General features: G+C 38.2%; 4 protein-coding genes across 5 annotated transcripts in view; 2 read left to right on the top strand and 2 right to left on the bottom strand.

Moving 5' to 3' along the window:
- Nucleotides 1-24,932, bottom strand: part of foxj2 (forkhead box J2) — a 321,604-nt gene that overhangs the window by 20,184 nt on the left and 276,488 nt on the right. The window lies entirely within an intron of this gene.
- On the bottom strand, nt 1,523-4,239 carry rcvrn2 (recoverin 2). Its single transcript, XM_062421892.1, has 3 exons — nt 3,859-4,239; nt 2,068-2,179; nt 1,523-1,611 (listed from the first exon to the last, which is right to left on the bottom strand). The coding sequence occupies exons 1-3, from the start codon at nt 4,237-4,239 to the stop codon at nt 1,523-1,525; spliced, it is 582 nt and encodes a 193-aa protein (XP_062277876.1).
- LOC133982988 (transmembrane protein 100-like) lies at nt 7,998-8,423 on the top strand. Its single transcript, XM_062421894.1, has one exon. It carries the CDS (start codon nt 7,998-8,000, stop codon nt 8,421-8,423), a length of 426 nt encoding a protein of 141 aa, XP_062277878.1.
- si:dkey-17m8.1 (C-Jun-amino-terminal kinase-interacting protein 4) lies at nt 11,802-23,616 on the top strand. Of its 2 annotated transcripts, none has more exons than XM_062421757.1 (28): nt 11,802-11,911; nt 13,369-13,780; nt 13,906-14,100; nt 14,220-14,340; nt 14,632-14,702; nt 14,815-14,879; nt 15,563-15,635; nt 15,731-15,900; nt 16,068-16,348; nt 16,865-16,922; nt 17,165-17,317; nt 17,457-17,499; nt 17,669-17,796; nt 17,955-18,008; nt 18,804-18,944; nt 19,058-19,190; nt 19,960-20,046; nt 20,139-20,186; nt 20,321-20,462; nt 20,634-20,676; nt 20,803-20,883; nt 21,036-21,109; nt 21,220-21,368; nt 21,450-21,621; nt 21,714-21,827; nt 21,930-22,028; nt 22,123-22,212; nt 22,361-23,616. In XM_062421757.1, exons 2-28 carry the CDS (start codon nt 13,682-13,684, stop codon nt 22,477-22,479), a joined length of 3,003 nt encoding a protein of 1,000 aa, XP_062277741.1. In that variant the 5' UTR covers nt 11,802-11,911; nt 13,369-13,681; the 3' UTR covers nt 22,480-23,616. The 2 variants fall into 2 exon arrangements, with proteins under 2 accessions (XP_062277741.1, XP_062277740.1); XM_062421756.1 differs by having other exon boundaries at nt 15,728-15,900.

The following is a 24,932-nucleotide window of genomic DNA, read 5'->3' as shown; positions in this document are numbered from 1 at the left end:
TAATTCTGGTATTTTACTGCTTACACAACGGATGTTTCTCTCCTGTTGATGCCCAACAGAACAGCCTGTCCTGTAGAGTAAATGTGCAACTCAATCTCATTTATCTGAGTGGGACATTCAAAAAGCGTTCTTTTCCAAACTCCTTTCTCAACTATCAGATATGGAGGAGCAATTGCTTACTACATTTATTGTTTTTTTAAAGTCTTTGTGAAGTCAGTTTTTGTATGGATTCTTCCATGTTTTTTGCTTGTTTGTCAAACTTTTGACTTACAATATTTTGATGCAATGCATGTGTCCCAGATGCTACAACAAACGCGGTCTCTGCAGATGTGCAGACAAACCCATACGATAGACACATAGAGATAGAAAGATTACAGAGATTTTGAAAAGTCTGCTCTCTGATGTTGAACAGAAGATTATGTGTAAACCAGTAATCCCGAGTTGGATGGAAAGAAGGAGAAATGGAGTGAGGAGAGATGGGAGGCATGTGAGAGGAGAGAGGGTCAGGAAGAGGGAGAGGGATAGGAGGAGGGGGAGGGAGAGGAAGAGGGGGGGTCAGACTCAAAGTTGAAAATAAATGCTAGCACGCACGCACGCACACACACACACGCCTGCATACACACACTTGCAAAAACCAGTGCAATGTACACAGTGGAAACATAACACTTTCAGGGTAATTATCATTTATATATGAACATGTCACTCTACTTTCCCTGTGTCGAACATACAATTATCAAATTTCAAGTTAAATACATTTACCTTGAATGTCTGGAGGTTACACATACATTTGGGATAATCCTGGATTTAATGTCTGAGATAAACACAATTGAAAACTTAAGACCTAAAGCAGCACTTTGTCAACCACCAGCATTCGGTTAGACACAGTATGTTTCTAAGTCAAACATGATTTCTTTGTTTCCTGGGTTAGATAAATAAATTGATTTTCAAAGTACAGATGTATGAGAAACACTTTATTGTACACAGTATAGATTACAACACATGAGAGCTAAACCTCTAGTAAGACATTTCCAGTTCTGTAAAAAAACAAATGCTTTAATGAGCTAACAATCAGGTATGACACTAATATACTTGACAATCAATATCTCCATGTATAGTATTTATTATACATCTTCTATTTTATATATATATATATGTAAGTATATATATATGTGTGTGTGTGTGTGTGTGTGTGTATATATACTGTATATATATATACATATATATATTATTGGATTATACTATATTATAATCACTTTGCTATACACGTTTTAAAACGCTATACTATTACTCGTCCCTATTAGCCTTTATTTGATATACATGCATTGACAAACATGAGTAAAACAATATGACATACAGTATGATGAAACTTACAACTTAGACACTGCATAAAAGAGTATTTACATGAAGGGGATGGATGGATCAAAGAGGAGAAACTCCTCTGATAAATCTGATACTGGGGGGACAAAAAAAATGTTTAAAGCATGGAAAGGATCTAATAAGACAAAAGAGGGTACGGATGACTTTACTGTTTAAGTGGTTCATAGAGGATAAGATGCATAGCATTTTCATTCTCAATCACTCCTTTAATGAACTCTCCTTCAGCCAGTCGCTCTATGAGGAAAAAAAGAAAGAGTAAGAAATGTTAGAGTGGGATAAAAACAGTAAACAAGATATGCAGCAAAGAGTAAAGATGAGGTTATAATAACTCTGTGTCTCATCTAAGAAATAAGGTATTATCTTCTGTGTGTGTGGGGGACAGTAGCATGCAAGTCACCTAAGGTTGCATGGCCTATGGCTACTATACACATAATAAAGCTTGCATGACACAAGTGATGCTGTAACTGGGGAACAGGTGGATTTATTGCTGCTATCGTTGTTAAGCCAAACAGCTGATTGTAAAATGTAATCTTCACTACAGGATATGGGAACAGCTGTTGAGGAAAGGTAGTAAGAGCTTTAACATATTTTTTTATCTCTCTCTAATATAAGAACATAGTGACTAGATCACAACAACTTGTCATGCACAGTGGGGCCACAATCTATATACATGTGTGTTATTTCCGTTACCGCTGTCTTTCTTTTCGAAGTATGACCACAGCTTGTTGGCTCTCTTCTCGGGTGTGTTCTCATCCTCTGGTAGCTTGATCTGCTCCTCCTTTGGGATCAGCTTAAATATGGCCTGAGAGGGGGTTGGGTATAAGATGGGTGATAATGCTCCATCATCTCTCTCATACAAATAATGCAAAAATGTCAACAAAGCACATAATACAAATGTGAACAAGACAAGAAGCATGTTGACTTCTGAATGAGTGAGTATGCTCTGAGGCTCAATTCTTTGACATACAGAGAAAGGTCACCAGCCGGTATCATTGTTGGGAGCGGCTGTATAGTTTGTGCAATTTGGATTAATTAAATCTTACAGTAAAGGTAGCCTGCAGTCCTACATGACATTTGATCTGACTGCCATGTGCAACTCTAAGAGCTATCCTGGAGTATAAATTGTTGGTTCTGTCAAAATTAGAAATCAAACACAGCAACATGATTCAGGTCTGTGTGTCATTTTTCAGATATGGCTCATCTGCTGTGGGCCACTTAGAATCCAGAAGATTTTAAACGACTAAATGATTGTGCACTTCACGTTCAGGCCCTTAAGTGTGTGTCCCACTTAGAGAGGAAGCACTCATCTCCCACATTTAAGACACCTAGATTAACATGGATTAGTGCCAAGACTCAGGCCACAGGCCAAACACCAAGATGTCATCTCCTTTCTCTCTGCGCTGTCTCTCCTTCTTGCCCCTCTGATCCTGTGGCCTGTACAGTTCAGATTGTGAGCTTGTAGATGTCAAGTAGTTACAATTGAGTTATGAAATTAAAACCAGGCAGTGTCAAGCAGCAGTATACCCTCAGCTAAAGTATACATGACCCTGTTTACACCTTTAATTAACCAGTCTATCCTTTCAGTGTAGTACTAGACTGAACTATTCCTGCCTTCCTTACATTCTTTCCTGCTTTAAACCCACATCTAGAACAGATGTTATTCTTAGTTTCTGTGCACATAGCAGATCTGACTGTTTAACAGACTGGGGGAAAAATCTCATTTTGTTATAAATTTTGAGCTTTTATCAAGGATTTAAAATGTAGCTATTTTGCTTTGTGGTTGTAAACATAATACAAATGGACTCAGGCCAGTTGGCCAGGAATTAAATCCAATTACAATGCCAGCTGGATTTCTGACTGATCTGTCTAAGCCCCTCATAATTCTATATCATTTGTCTTAAATCAGAAAATAAAAAAACTTCACAACCTCCATCAGACCGTGTTTTGATTATATAAACAATGGCTGACATTATTTTTTATTTATTAGCATAAAATAGTCGAAAGTGCCAGCCTCACATATAAAAGAAACCTGGATTAGACTCAGGGATGATAAGCAGACTCCATTAGCTAAACCTCCATTAGCTAAACCTGTTATCATCATTATTTCAGTTTTCCCAGTTATGTTTTCCCCCTTTCTTAGCTTTGTCAACTTAATTTAACATTTCATGGGGGTCGGTGAGCTGGATAAAGACTTCTTCTCCTTATGGCACCAATAAAGTTGAAAATATAAATAAATCTTGTCTAAAATCACTCCTGTTCAGAATATGATGACGCTATTCTCCGCAACTGCTCCAGATGGGTTTAAAGGGATAGTAAATCATCAGAGTAAAAGATATCTAACGAATTAGTCTCTACAACGTGAGGAACAGGACACAACATGACACAGTAGAAATATAGTGGATACCATCAACACTGTGTGTCTGAAACTAGAGCATGACTTATCACTTGTGTCTTCCACACAGCCTCATGAATTCTCTTTACCTGGCAGATCTCTGTCACTTCTGTCTTGTTGATGTATCCATTCTTGTCGACATCAAACAGAGAGAAAGCCCACTCCAGTTTTCTGGTCGTCTTCCCAGTGGAGGTCATGTGCAGTGCAATGATGTACTCCTTGAAGTCCAAAGTGCCATCATCGTTGGTGTCGAAGGAGCGAAACACATGTCGTGCGTAGCTCTTGGCATCGCTCTCGGGGAAAAATCGGGCATAGATCTCCTCAAACTCTTCAGGTGATATGCGTCCTGTTGGACACTGCTTCTGAAAGTTCTCATACCACTGGCAGAGCTCGGTCTGAGTGAATTTGGTGCTGAGCTTCAGGTCCTCCAGGATCTCCTTTGATATTGCGCTACTTGTAGTATTTCCCATGGTAGTTGATAGTCAGTTGGTGATCCGTTTAAACTCACTGGCAAGTATTTGCCACTTGAATTTTTTCTTTTGCCCAAAATATATTTTCGTTCACAGGCTTGACCTCCTCTTCTGTTTTCGGGGATCAAACTGAAAAGTGATTGCAAAAAAATGTGATTAACACATGTGGTACAGTCTCCATGTATGAAATCCTAAATTTAGAAATACTACTCAGTAATTCACAGTCACAATGATCATAAATGTAGGGAAAGCTTACCTGTGCGTTCAGTGGGCAGATGATCGCTGGAGAATTGACTGTCTCAACAGTAAGGCAGTAAGAGATAAGGAAAGCAGGGGGAGAAACACTCCTACTGTGGATGACTGGGTTAATTCTGTTAATGCGGGATTTAAGGTGGCTGAGCCTTTTGACTGAAATGAACCACTGCATCCTAATTTTCTCTATTAGATCCTGAGACCTGGAAAGTTCTATATTAAATGACTGTGTTCAGTTTATTCCTATATTGAACTGTTTAATAACTGCATGTATTCTGATTTATTAGTAGGCCTTGTTTTTTTATCAAGAGTTTAAGAAATCATATTTAACTCAATATTAACCAATAAACAGTTCAATGCCATTCAGTGCACCTTTGCAGTTAGGACCCCTTCATGAAACTGAGATGTGATTGCAGACTTAACATTGAAAAAAACTTTACATTGAAAAGTAAACTGGGAAACAGATTTGCAGAATGTTCTGGTAAACTGTAAACATGACACCAGGTCGGTTTGCAAAGCTAGCTTTAGGTTCTTCAGCAGCACTCTGCTATTTCAGTAGTGGCCTTTCAATGGGTTTAGTTGACCACTGACAAGTAATTCCAGCCTACCATCTGTCCAGGCAGTTAAACTCTCTCCGATCCACCTCTACCTACAATCCCACCTACGTCCCTCACAATATCTATTCCGGGCTTTTCTGTGCATGCCCTTCTTCCTGTCCTACCTTAGCTATGATGATGCTCTACTTTCTTTGTCTTTTCTGCTTGGGCTTGTCTTACTAAACCATCATTCAGCCCTGGTGTCTTTTCTCTTACCCTTGTTTGGCCCCAGGCTCACCTTGTATTTCCCCTTTCTTCATCAAAGTACTATTTCATGCACTAAAGGTTTCACTCAGTGATCGATACAAACATGCGCACTGATGTCCTTGCTTATATTATTGTAGCTTAATTATTTTCTTCAGGCCTTTCTCTGTAGACTCCTGTTTTGTCAACAGCCATTACCCCACAGTAGGGGTAACGGTAATAATAATTACACGTTGGCAGACGTCATCAGTCTGCTTCATTTGTCTGTCCTTTTGATTAGATTGAAAGTATTATCTTGATTGTCTTAACTGTTAGGACAATGTATCATGAAGTGGGGGTGTACAGCAGAGGTACGTGTTCCAAAGCAAGTGTAGAAAGGTTGCAGTTGAAAGTTTAGTTTGTCAGCATTTGTGGACTCCTTTGCATATACTCTGTTGTTTACATTGTATGACCATGACCGATGCCTTTTTTGCAGCAGGATTTACTTGCTCCATAAATATGCACCATGAGTCCATCTATTGGATTACTCAAGCCCCGACCCGTCCCACCCAATCCAACACTTAGCCAATTAACATCATCATCCTGTGAATGCCATGACCAATAGAATTACCCCCTCCTCTCCACAAAACAATCCCTGACATCTGACTTATATCCTAGGCTGGACTAATTTCCAAAGCTGGAGCAAACAGGGATTTGTGGTCACTTCTGAAATGTTTTTTCTCCTTGTCAAAAAGCTAAGGATTGATGTGATGTGGATTGCTGGCAACAGAGAACAATACGGACACTCTCAGAGTTTAAGATATTAAGTAACAAAACAAATAAAAATTTATTTGGCTAGTATACTGATATGCAGAACTAAATATGATCTACAGTATATTTCACTGCAGGCAGTTACATATACTACACATAAAAAACAGTGTAGTAAAGAGTGAAAGTTTGTCAATTGCAGGAGTCATCACATCTACAATTATCTTCAATTAGATTGTTGACTCACCACTGGCAAGTTTCCAGTTGGCTAGTCAGCATTACAGACTATTAATGGACGTATCAAGCTTCACCTGTGTTACAGCATCAACCTGTGAGACAACTCTACGTCAGCACTGATATATATACTGCAAATCTGCTCTGCTCAGTATCAACACAGCAAGTCAGTCACTCATGTGTTTCTTGATGCTTGGTAAAAGAATTATGAAAAAAGGTATTTTTCTGCAATTTAAAAGTTTGTCCTGAATGAACAGCCCAGTGAAATAAAAAAAGGGAGCAACTGTTTTCAGAGTAGACAACAGTTCAAGGACCATATTTCCAAATCATATAAACACTGTCACATTGTTAATTTGAGCCTACGTTTTAGAAATAAGAGTTGCTACCAACGACATGTCCTGAATAGGAACATGTTTTGAAACAGAAAAATTCTTTCAAAGCTCAAACAAGGCCTCGGTGGAACACAACTCAACTTTTAAGACTGATAGAGAGAGAAACAGAGGAAGGGAGTAGTTCCTAGATAAATATCAGATAATGGGTTATAATGACGCTTAATGACAGACGGGAGCTTCCTTCTGAACACAAGGAAAGAGAGGAACAACAAACGATGACAACAATCTTGACAATTGTGTCCACCATCTTGTGGGGCCTCATGTCGTGACGCATTGGATAAAGGTAACAGCGTTTGGCCCCCGTCTCCCATTTCTACATCCACTGTCTAAAGAGAAAGCCTAAAACACTTTTAGGCTTTTGCTGAAATCACTCACACATCTGTAAACGAACATTTGCAAAATTTAAGGACCTTAACTTAAAATCATTTTCCACTGCCATCTGTGCTCCTGACTCAACACTGAGGTAAGCATTGCTATACTTTTTGTTTAAAATACAACATTTTTGTTTTTCTGAAGTTCTCAGTACTGCAATGAATTAAATTAATCCATCAGAATTCATGGTGTAAGCAAATACCCCACATATTCATATTCTCTTTTATCCAACTGATTAATACAGTAAAGATACTGTATGAAGCCCAAAATATCTCTAGGATCCTGAGATCTTGATTTTAGTTGGGGACAAAGTTTAGAGGACATGAGCAATTTTGTTTGCACTACATAATTGTAAAATGATAGGCCTCAACCCATTAGATTGAAGAAACAAAGTCTTATGTTTTGCTGTCTGCTGAATAAAGCATTCAGGATATCACACAGTCTACTTAATTAGTTCCAATGGGACAGACCAAAGAAAAAAAGATTTTACTTTGTATCTAAAATTGTATTAAATCTTAATTTAGTTCAGTTTAGAAATGTTATGTTATTTTATCTGTTTGCCATTTAAATGACGAATGTTAAAATATCATTATTTTTCTATAGTTATTTTACCCAGCTTGGCAGTGTGTTGTCAAGACATTACAAACTTGTGCTGTGCATGCAGCCACACGTTTACTCGTATAAACATTTATTTTAAATTGTAGTGGAGATCCCAGAATTTTTTGGGAAATGTAAGTAAAATTATACAAGATATCTAGAATATTTCCATTTCATTGAATAGTGTAGCCATAAAATAAGAGTCTTAGTTTTTAATAATGTAAGTAAAATTATTTTTCCAACTTCAAAGCTACAAAAAGAAAGGGTGTTATGGGTTTGATCAGGACACTGTGTTGTGTTTTAGGGGTAAGCAATAAGAAGAAGCTGCATGTAAATGCCCAATTGATCATCTACCAAGGAAAACATGTCAAGCAAGATGGAAACGCTTGATCCCTCTTCTTTATCAGCTGTCACCTACGACCCTAAGTCTGGGACAGTGACCTTACCAGGAGGGGTTGTCTCTGTGGCGGGCATCACCGTGATGACCGGGGGTGCTGAACTGTCCTGTGGATCATGCATGCTGGCCTTTGGTTTTTGGGGAACTCTCATCGGCATCAGTTGTGTGGCTGTGGGACTGTGGGACCAATTAAACCAGTCTAAAGGGGGAACCTCTCACTTACTGGCACTGGGATTCGTGATTCTCACCCTCAGTGTAGTGGTGGTGGGAAGTGTGGTGGTGTTTTACCTCCTGACAAAGAAGAAGAGAGAGATGACACGAGAGCAGAGACAAGATGGAAAAGAAGTTCTTGTTGAGGAGAATGAGAGGGTAATTAAAAAAGTCACAGTGTAATCAATGGATGAAAATAAAGAAAATGTATGAAAAATCTGTACAGATGTCCAAATGGACTAAACAACATGGTGACGTTCGGCAGGAAATATCACTCCTGTTGTGCTCTGATCTTTTACAAGTTTACTCTATGTCAGAACTAAGTAGTACATAGTTTTACTTCTCCCACCACTGCCTTTACTCACTACTGTCAATTCTGCATGTACCATGTAGACAGAACTTGTAATGTATAATGTTCATATGATATAGTATATACAAATGTACTGTAAGTGAAATGTATATATTTGTGTCTGTGAGAGATGGAGAGAGAGAGAGAGAGAGAGAGAGAGAGAAAAAGGGAAAGAGAAACAGACCACAGGATTAATACATGGAAGAAGGAAGATGATGCAAATAATAAAACAAGACAATGTTACAGAGACCAGATGTCTGTCAAAAGGTTTGTTCACACGAATATCACAAACACAAAAACATGTTTTCTCACTTACTTAGAGTGGTATCTCGCCACTCAGATAGTTTTGGTTCCATTTGCTTAGGTTTTAAGATATTTGTATTCAGCAACAACCTTAATAAAATAGCAAGGAATTGTTTTTTATTTGCATTGAAAAACAGCATTTAAGAAAATCAATAGCAGATGCTGATATCCAACAGGTGTAACTGTCAACAGTTTATTTAAAGTTGATTTTTATAGAAAGTTGGTAACAGAAACTTAGGATGATCATTTAAAAAATCTTTTTTTAAAGTTTCACTGTGTGTGGAGGTGCACAGATATACAGTCTTTCAATAAAGATTGAAGAGAGGAGTTGGCCTTTGAAGATTTTAATGGAAACAATAGTTGAATGGTTAAAACTCTATTGATTTAAACACAACAAATTCAACAATAGTGTATACAGATCAGTATTGTAAAAATGAAAAGTGTATTAAAAGTAAGTGTCATACCTATGGGAAGAAGGGCTAAATGTCCTGATAGGCACATTTCTATCATTGATTTTACAATTGACACTATTTCCCGCTCTCAAAACTGTCTTCAGTAAAAAAGTCTAATTTGACTTTTTTTGGCAGTAAAAGCAGAAGTGGAACTGATCACATTAAACGATTAGTTCACACTTATTCAAGTGTGTCATAAAACAACAGTCAGGTGCCCATATGAATACTGAAAGATGTTTTTTCACACTGTGCCCCAGGGTCTCAAAGATTAGTTCAACTATCTGGTGCGTCTTCCTGCTATTATCATACCTACTGCAATCTTGCTACAGTCATAGTGATGCAGCAATGAGATGCGAACTCATGTCATCTACTACACAGACACTGTTACTTCCCACAGTTTTGGGTAACACATTTTGCAAGGATAGAGTCACAATGCCCATATGAACAGTGATTACTCGCTGTAATCATTCCTACTGTTCATAATGGCTATTAAAATATCCTCTTCAAATGTGTTTACAATTAAAGTGATTGGTGCCAAAATCCAGAATGACACAGTCTTTTTTTTTGTTGCAAAAAATGCATTAAAAAGTTTATCTGAAGCTTAAATGAGGCTTCAACAGTCAGTTAGTCACTTCAAGTGAATGTCTGCATTTACAGTGTTTTCAGCATCAAATTCCCTCTTTGTGTTTCTCTGTTCCTGTGAAAGTATAGTTACAAAAAGAGGAACTTTGGCACTAAAAAGACTAATGTTGAAATATATCCACTTGATATGACTAATTTGGACAGGTGAAGCTTCATATTAGCTTCAGAAAAACCAATAAAGTTTTGCACAAAAAGAGGCTTGTGCATTTTGCCCCCAACACTTACATTGTAAGTGAATCATGAAGGGATCTTTTAATGGTCAGTCTGAGCAGGACGAATGATTACAACAAGAAAAACCTGTTTCAATGTTTATTTGGGCAACTGACTGTTGTTTAAAGACCAACTTGAAAAATTGTGAACCCAGTTCCATTCAAGGTCCAAGAAACCAGAGTGTTGAGCCATTGTGCAATACATCAGGTTCATGAACTTGGGACTCAGCCATCATTATTGTTATTGATCGCACCTTTTATCACTGTTTTACTTGTCAATATGTCAGCTGTGTAAAGGGTACACAACCTCTGTGCATAAAAGTGAAATCTGCCATTGCTCCATATAACTTGGGTTAAGTAAGATAAACTATACTAGATATTAAAGTACGGTCAAAAAAGAAGGGCTTAATATTTAAAGGCCTCTTGGTGCAGGTCAAAAGGACAGACACCAACAGACACAGAACTCAACAGTGAAGAAAGAGGAAGTGGAACACAAAACGGGTAAAATGTGTTTGTACCTCCATCTGCTGGAAGAACAATGAATTGTACACTCATACTTTATTGTGTTTTGATAAAATTAATACTTCAGTATTGTTTCTAACTGCCCCTCTCTGTGTTAAATAGCAGCTCTGGCTCCATCTGTTGTCCAAACTGTTTTCATATTTATTATTTAAAGGCCATTCTTTATGTTGACTTCTGCACTGATGCCTTTATTAAAAAAAAATATGTGGCTGGCATCTCTTGCTTTTCGATTAAATCTGGCAACAGAACAATAATAACTAATGGCACCATTCATAATGCATAAAACATTTCTGACTCTATTTCAATAACTTGGGGAGACATGTAAAAGACTAGCTAGCTCTCAGTAGGTCTTTTTTTATTGTTATTTTGATTTTTCTTTTTCACATCACAGCACATGAATGAACATTACAGCCTTAAGATAAGATATTCCTTTATTAGTCCCATGACAGGGACATTTACATTATTGCAGCAGCAAAGTGGACAGTAAAAGAGAAGAGTGTCAATAAAAAAAAGAATAAAGAAAAATGAATAATAAGAACAAGAACAATAAAAAAAGAGTTAAAAATATGATAAATAATCATAACATTATTTACAAGAGTAGCACAAGATTTAATGATATGTAAGTAATGCTCACAGTCTGAGAACTGAGTCTGAGTTTTTTGTTGGCAAACTTACACTTGAATGAATGAAAGAATCTGACACTAATATAATTATAAGGTTGATGTTGTAAACTTTCTTCTTCATTCTTTCTGTTGTAGATTATTAACCCAAACAAGTGCATGTTCACATAATAAAGCACAATCAACCTCTTGCCACAGTAAACTCAGAGCTAGCTCTCAGGTATGTGAGGCATTTCGACAGGTATCAGGCTTAAGTTTACAGATCACCTGACAGCCTGCTGCAGACTTCTTGATCACGTGTCATCGTTCAAGTTTCAGGAAACTTTTTTTTCCTTCTCCTGAAAACAAACTGCCCATGTCCCGCCTCTTCTTCACGCCTATTGGTTACAACCAACATTTACTGAGATCTGATTGGCCAGACGGAGGACATGTCTGCGTACGTCAGAAACAAACAACACCCCCTTCTTTAAACTCGTTTATGTGTAATTGATATCTTGCCCGAAGAAATAAAACGCCTGGAATTTCACTGTTTTGGGGCAATGAAATGAAATTTACTCCGGAGTCAGCTGTTAAGGTGAGTTTGTTAAACGACAGCCGAGCAGCACGACGACTTGGCTTGTTGTTTTTTTTTGGCAAAGTCTCAACTTTGTAAAGTATCGGCCAAACATCTCTCAAGGTATCCACTGTCAGTCATGTTACTTATTTATACAGTAGGCCTATTCAAGTGTGTAATTTTCATCGGTTTGTGTCTTTCTCAGACTGACATTAAGGCAGATTAAGCTAATTATCGACTTGTGTAACCAACGCTAACCTGCTGCTGTCCCTAGTCATGATGACTGAGTGTCTACATTTAACTTTGAGTTTCTGTGCGCTATTTGTGGGGCTGTTTGACACACACACAAATATACACACACTCACACAGATATCAGATCATGGTCACTTCTGGGGACATTACATGGATTCACATTGATTTCCTGGAGACTTACACGAACCATTACCACTGCTTGCCCAACTCTAACCTTAACCACTGACCCAAAAATAAGCTTTTTCCTATTTGGGGACACGACTTTTGTCCCAAATTGGACAAGTTTTCCCCAATCAACTGGTCCTAAGTCTGAAATGTGTTCCCAAAGGTAGCCTATGACAGACTATTTACACACACAGGCTTGTTAGGTTTGTGTGTGCACATTACATAATCCTTATGAGAAAAGCTTATATATTTATAAGAAAGACAATGTGTCTTTCTTATTCTGGCTATCTACCAAAGGAACTTTGGAGCACTGTAGTAAAGTTAATGTGTGAAGTATTGTAATAACCATTTATATTTCACCATTATTATTATTCTAATAATAATTTGGATTATAAAATGTAAAGCACAAGTAAACAATGTTGAAAGTGACATCTTGACGTTTCTTGTTCAGTGTACTATCACTTTAGACAAAGAAAAGCAGGAAATCATCAAAACTGAAACTATGGAGTGTTTGGTACTTTTGCTTGAAAAATTACTTTTCTGTCCACTTAATAATTGGTAAATCAGTTATTTTTTCCCTGCTTTTGTTGATATTGTTTAAGTTGTGTTAATGTTATGGCCTGAGTGTATTCAAACCACTACTACTGATGTAAGAATAAAGGGAAATCCATCCAGACATGAGTGTGTGACTAATCTAAACTATCTGTAAGACTTCATTTAACACTTAGCTTAACTATTTCCCGATCTTTAATAATGTTGTTTTAATGGAAATCTTGACTTAAAACCATTGGAATTAAAATTTCATCCTAACTGAGCAGATGCCTAGCATTTGTTTGCTGTTAAGCAAGCTGTGTTCGTCACAGATTTCAAATAGCAGAAAACCACATGACCATATCCCACCAATTATGAGCTAACAATAATTAGTGGGAAAACATTCAAAAATGCATGTCTAAGCTTGAGTATTGCACAGAAAACTCGACTGTCCTTTTGCAGTTAAATTTAGCTGCAGTGAAGAAGAGATTCACATTATATATCATTAATTTTCTTCTTTTGTCTTTTAGGATGGATTCTAAAACACCGCCCAACATCAGATAAACTTACAGTATAGTGACAGTGAGATGCAGTCTAACAGGATGCTACTCTTGTCAAGTACAAATGGAACATAAAGTTCTGAGCTATGGGTGGTGCTGGTGTTAGCAGAAATGTTAGAAAGCTAGATGAACTAGTTGTATTAGCTGGTAAGGAAGTATAGTCAGGAGGAGAAAAAGTTTATGCCACAGAATTGGCTCATAGAGTTGTAAGATCACTTACCTCTGGTGTCGAGTCAGGGAGAGCGTTTTGACACTTAATAAAGCAAATTAAAATAATTGGCTGATGGAGTACAGTGAGAGAGTTCTGTGTGGGACGGGGGAGGTGGAGCTGGATCCCAACATTGTGAGTGAAGAGGCAGGAAAACTGTATTCAGAACTACAGGTAAAGAAACTCCCAATTTGTTCTTTCTTTTTATTATTTCTACATGGAAATATCTTGATGAGATTATCATTTAGATGTGGTCACGCATACATGCTTTCTAACTCGACTGCTTTACCCCATCACAGACAGTTATTGAGATCCATGGTGAAGGTGTGGTGGAGTCACTGGTACCCATATTTGTGTGGGTACTGGAGGGACTGGCTAGCTGCAAAGCCCAGTTGAGAGACAGGGAGGAGGAGGCGGAGAGAGAGAAAGCTGAGCGAGAAGAGCTGCTGGAGAGATACCAAGCTGAGAAAGTGCTAAGGAAAGAAAGTCAAGAGGTGGGAAATGATGGATTTTGGAGTGTTGATGTAGCAAGATTTAGGTTGCCTGTTTTAATAGCTGTGGAAGTATGTGTTTGATGGTGCTCACAGTTGCTAAATCATTTTGTGTCATTCAGAGGTATCTGGAGCTGGATGACCAAATCGAACAGGAAAGGAGAGCCATGAGATTGAGGGACAAGGAGAGAGAACGGCGAGAGAGAGACCTAGAGAAGAAAGCGAGAGAGCAAGCTGATCAATGTGAGTATTTAAATACTGAGTGTGACAAATGGTATATTAGTCATTCTTTTTAAAAAATAATTTCTTTTAATCTATTACTCCAGTTTTATTAATCTTTCTGAGAATAAAAATGGACTATGTGCATATCATAGCTATATACTGTATATATATATATATATATATATATATATATATATATATATATATTAAAGTTTTCATTTATACCAAATTGGATCCCTAGGCTGTTTCTTGTTTTATCGCTAAAGAGTGTTTCTCGCACCTAAAACTAAATTTGTTATGTTTGTCTCGCAGTGGTGGCCTTAGAGGAGCAGAAGGCGAACCTGAGCAGAGAACTGAGCACACTGAGGATTACCCACAACAAGGTCAGATACTGCCGTTTAGTCTCAAATCTATCATCATAACACCATTTCATAAAATATTATATCAATAGTTCATATTGTTGTCAGTACATATCATTGCCCTTCTCTCTTTTAGTTGGCTCACACACATCGGGAACTATTGGAAAAGAGGAAGGACTCTGAAAGAGATTCACCTCTAAGGTTGTTCTTACTCACCACTCGTATCTGAAACATTTGTTTAGGCCATGTAGGTACATTTGGTGATATTCTACATTTTTCTTATTGTCAATAAATCCCATGAAAAGACCAAAACAGTATTGTCTGTGTCACCAAAGCCTGATACAGTTTATTCCTTTGTGCTATAGACCTTCACTGTTGTCCATAAACTATTACCATTAATATCCAAAAACCATGTACACATATGTACTATGTACTATTTTGAATGATAGTTGCTAAAAACTGCAGTGCCCAGTTGTTTTAAGAAATTACTTAGCCTTTTTTTAAAAGGAATTCATGTCTTCAGTGGGAAGAAGTGGACGTGTGAGGGCCACTGTCACGATAGAAGATTAAGAAAGTATTAAGAGTCTTTTTTTTGTTTTCATGGGATTTTATGACAATAAGGAAAATACAGAATAATACATAGAGTAATATCAGCTTTTTCATTTAAATGAGATATTTGTGGAAAGTTTTGCTCATTAGTCAGAAAGCTATAATTTCACCTTTGAATTATATTCAGTTGCAACTTTGGAAAAACAAAAGCTGTTGTCACATGATTCAGTAATAGCAGGAGTGTAACAGGAAAGTGCTGCAAAATATAAGAAAGAAGCATAAATTGATATTGTTTATTACATTCCGTGTTTTTTTATGATGCATATTGCATTTAGGAATCATATACGTCCCAAGAATACTGAATTTCGATCCATCCAAGTCCCTTCAGAATCCAGTGTTAATGATAAGGTAAACAGACTCCATATATCTGCATTTATTTTGAACATTTTTAATTAAATGTTTTGATAGAGAAGTAGCTGTGGTCTCCTGCTCGTTTTTAGCAGAATGTCCAAAGACCACATTCGCTCTCTGGTCCCCCGTGTTTGGAAGATGTACTAGCCAAGGAAGAAAAGGCGATTGACATCGCAGTGAAGTCCACCTCAAACCAGTTTGTCAATGACATAATAAGCTCCACTCCTGAGCTGACACAATTTCATGGGTTGATGGATGCGAGGTAATAATCTGAAAGCATGTACTATGAGTTTTGTTTGCTTCAGTTGGAGATTTGAGTGGAAAGCATGTGAATTATGTATAATCTTTAACTAAACCACATCACATCACATTCCTCTATTTTCTCACATTTCTTTCTCTCTTCTTACTTTAATTTACTGTCATCATCAGCACCCCAGTTAGACCAGACACCGAAGAGTCAACGAAAAATGAGTCGGGGACCAGCTTGGAGAACGAGATGAGGGAGGTGCAGGAGGAGAAAGAAGAAGAGAAGGAGTGGAAAATAGAAGAGGGGAAAGAAGGAGAGATGCAGGAAAAAGCTGAGTCGGAGGAGGTGGAGGAAGATGATAGCATGGAGTGGGAGCTACGCAACACAGACTCAGTGTTCTCTGAACTGTCAGAGCTGAGTCGGGATTATGTGGAGAGTGTAGACCAAGGGGCCAGCGTCAGAGGTGACGGCACATTTATAGACCTTTTTCACAAGTATGGTTAATACACTTTCCCTTCATGGGTAACTAGGGGTTTGATCCAGGGTCACAAAATATTAACTGGCCAGGAATGGTGTTAGTCAGTCAGCATTTGACCAACAATCAAATAGTTTAGCATTCATCTGACAGCAGACTCAGACAAATACATGTATCTCAAAGACAGTGCCTGTTTTGTGTGATATGCTGCACTGTGATCACAGATAAACAGACAGTTTGAGTCTAAAAACAATCTGGCAATGGTGAGAAACTATTTTCACCAAGTTAAAATGAAGTGTAAGTACATAAGTGAAACATGTCCACTACTGTAGGTTTCATAAGCTCTACTTCCTACTTTACATTTCTGCACCATACCTCGTAGAGCCTATATTTCTTGGACATTAATGCAGATTAAATAGTTGTGACTGTTAGATTTATATTCCTGTCAGAGTTATATGTTTGTATGTGTGCTGAAGCATTTTTACACTCTTTCTTTGTGTGTAGGCAGTGCTGACCAGTTTGAGGAGATTCTTTCTCAGTATGAGGAACTGAAAATCACCCAGTGAGTTTTCTGTCTAAGTTATCTGACTTTATTACTAGTGCAATGTGATTATTTGAGTGTTCAGGGGGTTTCCAAACACTTCTTGTTTCAGTAGAAGTGTTTTTCAGAGGGGGGAAATATTATAGTCACTCATTTCATGGAGCTGTTTGCCTATTTTACTTGATTTGATTTTTACCTAACCCTGATCTGATTCTTCATTTCTTTGTAACCTTAAACCTTCTGCCCTGTGTTTATGTTTTCAGTGAGTTAGTAGAAGCTGCCCGCAAAGCCTTGATATCTCGGGTAGTGGAGCTGACTGATGACCGTTCAGCTCTTAAACTGGAAGTGACCTCTCTTCAGGAAACGGTCTCACGATTAGAGGGCCGGATGAAGGAGAAAGAGGAGGAAATTAAAAGGTGTAAAATATTGTTCTAAATATTTTCCTTTTTCAAAATATTAATTCTTGATATTTTGTACAATAATTGCATTTATTTTGTTATTATATATAATAACACTTTTTTTTTTTTTTTTACTGTATATCTACTGTTTTTATAGACTTCGTAAAGAACTGGACGCATGCCAAGCTGAAGATCTTGATGTAAGGAGACTTTATTATTTGAAAACTTTAATTTACAATATCACAAAGATTTAGTGCAGCAGTAATACTGCACAGGTAAAGCTTTTTAAAATTCAGTGGCTGCTATATATTAATGATATATGAAACTCATGAATGCACCCCATTGAATAGCATCAATCATTCCATTCAGGCCTCTCTACCTCCAACCATGCGCCACTTCTCTCGTTCTGAAATGGCTCGTGTGGTCATGGAGAAGAACCAGTACAAGCAGCGTCTGTTTGAGCTGCAGGAAGCAGTCAGACGCAGTCAGGCACTCAGGTAACTTTGCTACTGAATCAGCATAATTGTGTATATATTTTTTAGCTCTGCTGTTATGTTACTTAATGTAAAGTTGATGTATTTTTCAAAAGAGAGGTTCAAATAACATAATGTGTTTTTTCCTCCAAACTCATTTAGTGTTTTTCTTTTCTTTATAGAGCAACAAAAGAGGAGAGGTTGTCGGAAGACAAAAGGTCAAGCGTTTGGAGAAAGTAAGCGTTTTTCTTAAAGGGATCATTTATGTAAAAATAGAAATGTTGACGCTATGCTGTCTTCTCTTCCTCTTGTTGATTAAAAATAGCAGTGAAGGTTAGATGACATTGCTCATAACACAGAGAAGTTGGCTGGATAAACTTTGTTCCACAAAACAACAGGTGTGCTGCTGTGTGCCAGACAATAAAAGAGGCAATAAAGCTGATAGAGTAACTTAAAACAACCCAATAACATAAGAAACAATTTGCCATATGTAAAAACAAATGGGACAGTTGAATTTTGAGTGATACACCTTAAACATTCATTATGTTGTCTTCAGCCTCTGTTATCACAGCAACGTTTAGTTTCTAAACATACTAGAATATCAATTTCAAAGCCAAAAGGAATGTTAGTCTCCTCATTACAGCACAAAGTAACTCAACAGTCAACAAAATAAGAATAACTACCATTCCAGGTCTATTTGATTGAAAATGCAATCTGTTGCATTTATAACTTAAGTTACAGTTACATAACATTACATTACTGTCCCTCAAGATCACTGTAAGTCATTGCAAGTGGGGGAGCCATGTTTCGAATAGGTCAACAATGTCAGCTGAGGAATAAATGCCTGAAAGGGAGGAATCTTTGCTGTTTTTTGGTTCATATTGAATCAGTCAATGAAGCCACTTGGGAGTAGATGGACAAGACAGAAAGATTGAAATAAACGTGTACCAAGTAATTTCAAGTTGCTTATATGCTGTTGTGAGATGTTTTATGTTTATAAAATATTGAAAATTGTTTCTTTTTTATGAAAGGTTCAACCGCTTGTTTGGCCTGTCCAGGCAACCATTAATCCTGCCTCATGCTCCTGCATTTACTCTTCCAAATTCTCCATCATTCGCTCGCCCTCCTCTGTGGTCTCCAGAATTACAGGTTGTCAGTCAAACTCAAACAGAGTAAGCTGGCCATGTCACTCTTGCATATGCTTCTTTTTATATAATTTGCAAATAAATTAAATGATTATGACTGGTTCCACTGAGCTGATTGACAACACAAGCCTTTTCTCTAGATCTGCTTCTCCTGCTGCCCTCTCACCTCGTATCAGGAGGAGGGAACTCTACAGAGAAATTCGCTCCCACATTTGGGGAGCACTTGGAAAACGACAGATACACGGCTGGAGCACACCACTGGCAAACACACAGGTAAGAGAAGGGCACACATAGATACATAGATCGGTCACAACCTGAGAGGGAATAATGTAGAGAAGACAGAAAATGGGCTAAAAGCTTCACATGGTGTAATGTGACTGAGAATTGTGTGTTTTTGTTAATACTGATATGGAGTATTTCTTTGTCAACAATTAACCCATGTGTGGAGAAAGTGCACAGGAGTCAAGGATGTCTTAGGTTGAAAGTGTTTATTGGAGCTTGATCAAGGAGAATGAAGGTTTTATCAATACATGCATTTGCTAGATACTGATGCCGCCTCATTTCTGGCTGTTCAGGTCACATGTCACTGAGCACAGTTCAGGCAGAACCTTTCAGGGCCACGTTATCTCACCCTCCTACATAGCATCTACTCTGTTCTCCGGAAAGTATATAGTCACTCCCTAACCTTGGTCACCATAGCAACGCTGTCTACCAGTTATCAGGTGGCTCACAACTTCCCCAAAATAGAGAGGACAGCTGGTGGCGTCTCAGTGAGAGAGACAGTGTGTCTAACAAGATTTAGTGTTTGCCTCATTGTGTTCACAATGCTTGACCCTTGCATCCCAAAATATGTTCCCCCAAAATATATGGAAATTCCCCAACAATTACTGCATTTAATTTTACTAAACCAAGCAAAGAAAAACAACCATCCTGCCATTAAAATTGTATTAGCTACACCTAACTTACCACAGAGAGTTGAGAGTACATTTGTAAATTTCCACAATCCTAACTATATGCTGATGATTAAATGTCATTATTGTAGGAATCCCAGGAACCTGTCCCAGAGCCTAAAGATGTGCCCGTTTTAGTGCAGCTCAGGCTGTTGGATCAAAGAGACTCCACTGCTAAGGTAAATCTTGTACCAGCAATATTCTTGGACAAGAAGCCGGAAGTGGTTATACCTTTGGTATATATAAACATTAACTTATTTGTTCTCTACAGCTGAACTGTGCTGTTGCAGTCACACCTGATATCTCAGGAGAGGCCACAGTAAGTCTGTCATTATCTTGGTTAAATAACAACTGTAGTCACATGCTAATCACCATGTACAGGGCCATCCAACCATAACTAACACTGCCCCCAGACTCATCTCTCCAAACTCCATTTCTGTCCTTCTCTGCCAGTGTTCTGTGTGGGTAGTTTCTGGCCCTGCGTCCTGCAGTGATATTACAGTGATTGACCCAGCACGGTCCAACACAGTACTGGATCAGTTCAACCTCCCTCCCACAGCTCCTGCCCTCTGCATCTGTGCTGTGCCTCCCATAGGTCAGTGCCAGTATAATGGGCTGCAGCGGCTGCCAACAGACAAACATGTCTAATGTATTCTGAACATGTGATATCCCCCCTACCATTCTGACGTTTTACTGGAAACTGAAAAGTCAATACTGTTTATTTAGCTTTTCCTTTGACACAATCTGTCTGGTTTTATTGTGTCAGGTGACGCCAAAGGAACTGTGTGGATTGGGACTCAGGAAGGAAGGTAGGGTCTGCTGAATAAGCAGCTCACTCCAATAAATAAAATACTGGTCAGCAAAGCATTCGCACTGACTCTTTCTCTCTTTCTATTGTTTACCCTTTCTTCTTTCTACGGCTATTTCTCTCACAGTATACTGATACACTCAGCCTCTGCTGGAAGGAGGCGCTGTCTGCAGTCTGTTTCCCTCTCAGAGGGCGTTCATTCGCTCACGTGAGTTCTTTCTGCTCTGTTTGAACAATACATACATGGAAATATGGAAAGTATTAGTGTTTATTTATCACCAGTAATAATGTCAGTTTTCATCATGTCTGTCTCCAGAAATGTGTAAATATAAGCTACTTTGTGTTAACTCAATTTCACAGGTATTCCCAATCCCAGGGTCAAGTAATAGCTGGTTTAGCTGATGGGACTTTAGCTTTTTTCTCCCATAGTTCAGGTAATGGCTTTCAGTTTCCTCTTTATAGTTAAAGCTGGCTTCCTCAGCTAATTTATCTCTCAATTTTACATCCTTCACATAACTAAATGATAAGGTGCTGTGATCGACAGGTGACTGGAATCTGCAGGCACACACTGTGATGCCGCTTGGATCGAACCCTTTGCAGCCTATTCGCTGTTGCCTTTCAAAGAGTAGTCGATTGTGGGTAGGATACTGGAACAAGGTCCATGTGGTTGACATTGAAAGCAGAAAAGTTGAGGTAATAACAGAGGGAGTATGTACATTGTATTCATTCAGACTATCTTTGAACTCAACATCTATTTTTTATCATTATTTACAGCAAGTATTCTCAGTCTCTGAGCGCAGTGAGCAGCAGGTTCGTTTCCTTTGTACTGGTGGAAGTGGTATTTGGACATCCTGCCGACTTGACCCAGTACTCAGGTTGTTTGATTGGACCACCGGACGGCCGCTACAGGAAGTTGACTTTACTGCTTTGGTCACTAAAACATTAGGTGCTAAAATTTTCTTCAGTTATAAAGAAATTTTCTTTTGTATGAGTTTAAGCTCTTTTCCACAACTAACACATTTCTGTGTGTCTCTGCAGGCCAGGCCTTCCTGACACTCTCACCTCTTCAGATCTCCTCCCTCACAATAATTTCTGGAAGACTGTGGGTGGGCACGGGAGGTGGTGCCATCTTCTCCATCCCATTATCTATAAGTGAGTTTTATGCAAAACAAGACCACTGATTTTACAAAATGTTATCTTATCTTATTATAAATGCACCTATCTAGTATTAACTATGTTAATCACCGTCCACAGCATCAGAGGCGGTCTCTATCCCATATTGCTCTATGGCATCAGCCCAGCTGTGTTACCATGGACATAGACAAGTTGTCAGATTCATCATTGCTGCACATGGTAAGGCTCATAATGTTTTATCTCAGGGGGATTTTGTGTGTGTTTGCATTCTGTATTTTTCTATTATATACTTTGTAATCATCTTTCTCCTCAGGCTGTTTGATCACCTGCCCTGGCAGCAGCACTGTCACTACCTCTCAGCTCATCCTAAGTGGAGGAGAAGGCTACATCAACTTCCGCATTGGTGAGTTAAAGGACTGAAAAATGTAATAGTAGTGTAATGGTTAAATTTGTCCAATGTGTTGGATTAGTGTTTTCTACTGCATGCCAAATGGCTTTTCAGTTTAGTTCAGGCTTTGTTTGTTACCTAACTCATCCACCTTCTCTTCCAGGAGATGATGAAAGTGATGCATCGGCTGAGTTGTCGCAAGCTACACCTCAGCGGTCTGAACGCAGTCACATGATCATCTGGCAGAATCCCAGCCCTCCTTTGCCCAGTCCTGCCCTCTGATATTTATCATCTCCTGGATCTTCCCTTTTGCAGTAAAACAAAGATAGAGCAGACATAGACTGCTGAGACTGCAATGGAAATGGTGCTTTCATGGAAGTGAATCCACAAAACTTCTCAGTGTGGCAGCAATAAAAGTATCCTATAAAAGATGCATATGATACTTCACTAGATCATTCTTGTTTACCTCACTCATTTTGTACATCTGTCTTTTGACTGGATTCATCCAAGAATATGATGCTGCCCTATTGTGTGCCTTCATCGGACATAACAAATCATATCATTGTTGTGGAATTAGTCAGTAAGTCAACTGTCAAGATCCTTTCGTCTCATACTCTGTCTTTTGTCTTTCCTCCTGAATGTTAATAACCAGTTTCTTCCTTGGCACTGGCAGTGCATTGAGTTTCACTGACATCCAGCCGTTTGATCCATTCTCTGCCAGACCCTTGTTGCTCATCACATGGTAGTCATTCATATCCTTATTTCATTAGAGGAGCAATATTTGTTATAGATATTTTGATCATAAAGTTAAACTTAATAATGTGGCTGCTCTTTAAGCCACTGTGTTCATACTTTGTTGTTAACTGTGAACTGGAAGCAGGCATTGCTTTTCTCTCAGACAATCAGACATTTTTTTATCTCCTGTTGCTGCATTGAGATTGATGACAACTTCTTTTCATTGCCTTTTTGTTAATTTTTTTCATTTTCTGTTGTGAGTATTAACTCAAATTGAACTCTTTCACATTGCACAAGGTGTAACTACAATTTACTGCACATTTTAAACTAGTGTCTGTGTACGAATATGTGTGATATCCCATCTTCTCAAAAAACAATTACAGTGCTTGTCCTAAGAAATTATTTATTTGTATTTGCTTGATGTCTTTCTTTGGATGTCATGAAATCCTTTAAGTGACTTAATTTGTTTTATGTTTCATTTTGATTTCAGGATATTTTGTAAAATAAGGGAGATCATTTCTTTCAAGTGTCCTATGCAGTATTTATATGAAATTACAAGTATGTGCACATTATGTTGATATCATAGCTGCTCCTTATTCTCCATAGAGAATGAAGACATGACTGCTGGTTCTGACTCAACCTTGTGCAAACATGATTACTGTCATTAAAAATGTATTGAATGATTCATGTAGTAACTTGTATTCAGACTTGTATTGCAATAATGTGAGGCAGCACCACCACCACACACACACACCGTTATATCAACAGATGAATGAATACTTCCAAGTTAATGACAGGATATTGTGGATTAATCCCTTTCATCTTCATATGCTGGAATACATATAAATGCCAATTACATTTTCTGAGTGTAGCCCACATATAAAGTCTTAGAAATGATGTAATTCTCACTAGTTTTCTTATGAAAGCATAAATGACACTGACAGTTCTTTCATGGGAGCAAAGCGTTCATAAAGAGGATGTTAGACAGCGATGATGCTCCTTTGCCTTGGGGCATTTTAACCTGCAAGCTGTTTAAAAACAGCCTTTCATGTAACAGTCTTTGGTATCTTTGGGCTCCACTTCTTATGTTGGGCTACTGTGAGTCCTGGGTATCCGTATCCTGCGGCTCAGTGAGTGAGCAAGGCGGTCCACAGCTCCACCAACACCACCCCCCAGTTCCTTTTTGGAAGTCAGACCCTCAATGTTGCCGCTGTACCACATGACCCACCCTGCCAGTGACAGCAGCACCAGTAGAGCTCCAGAGTATACCAGCAGGTCCCCAAAGTCTTGTCCTTGGATCTCAAGTGGAGCGAAGACCCCCAGCAGCAGGGATGTCACACCCAACAGGTCCATCAACACAGCAAACACCAGAGCCAACTTACAGTGGGACAGACCATCATACTTTGGTGCCATGGCTGTGCAGAGAAGGGGAGGGGAGGATGTCATTTGATTATGGCTTGTCTTTAGGACATTTTCAGTTCTCATGTGAAGTGCCTTCTGACATCATGGTTAAAAAATAGAAAAATATTATAAACAAATTCATGGTATTAACAAATATTAAAGCAATGATCTTTCATCTATACCCAAAACATATTTATAAATAATTTCAACCTTAATCCTATCGACTGGGGTACCTACGGACTCATTTCTAACAGGTGTTTTATTCCATCATTCCAATTTTTTATGATTTTGTTGAACAGTTTGTTTCTAATGACTTCATACCGTTAACCAGTTTTCTGTTTTAATTAGTACTTTGAAAACAAAAACAAAACAAAAGAATCAAGTCAGAAACAACTGAGTCCCCCAATACTGTTTTAATAGATGGAACTATTTATTAAGTTCATGTTTGCCATGGGTCCTAATTCAAAGTATCACACATTGTCAGGGAGGCTAGCCCTCTGTCAGTCATTTTGAAGGCTTAATGGTAAGATGAAAGCTGCATTTTGCATTAAAGAAAAGTATGTAATTTCGTTTTACATTATATGAAAATTAACTGCAAC

This window comes from Scomber scombrus, chromosome 7 (assembly GCF_963691925.1).
Source record: "Scomber scombrus chromosome 7, fScoSco1.1, whole genome shotgun sequence".
NCBI lineage: Eukaryota > Metazoa > Chordata > Actinopteri > Scombriformes > Scombridae > Scomber > Scomber scombrus.
This window is presented reverse-complemented; position numbering and strand designations above follow the sequence as displayed.

Bases quoted from the DNA above. Each gene is read 5' to 3' on its own strand.
- rcvrn2 (XM_062421892.1), bottom strand. From the start codon at position 4,239: ATGGGAAATACTACAAGTAGCGCAATATCAAAGGAGATCCTGGAGGAC. The intron at 2,180-3,858 runs GTAAAGAGAATT...ACCCCCTCTCAG, and splicing joins AAGTGACAGAGATCTGCCAG to GCCATATTTAAGCTGATCCC. The intron at 1,612-2,067 runs GTAACGGAAATA...TTTTCCTCATAG, and splicing joins CTTCGAAAAGAAAGACAGCG to AGCGACTGGCTGAAGGAGAG.
- LOC133982988 (XM_062421894.1), top strand. From the start codon at position 7,998: ATGTCAAGCAAGATGGAAACGCTTGATCCCTCTTCTTTATCAGCTGTC.
- si:dkey-17m8.1 (XM_062421756.1), top strand. From the start codon at position 13,682: ATGGAGTACAGTGAGAGAGTTCTGTGTGGGACGGGGGAGGTGGAGCTG. The intron at 15,636-15,727 runs GTAAACAGACTC...GCTCGTTTTTAG, and splicing joins AATCCAGTGTTAATGATAAG to CAGAATGTCCAAAGACCACA. The intron at 18,009-18,803 runs GTAAGCGTTTTT...TTTTTATGAAAG, and splicing joins AGGTCAAGCGTTTGGAGAAA to GTTCAACCGCTTGTTTGGCC.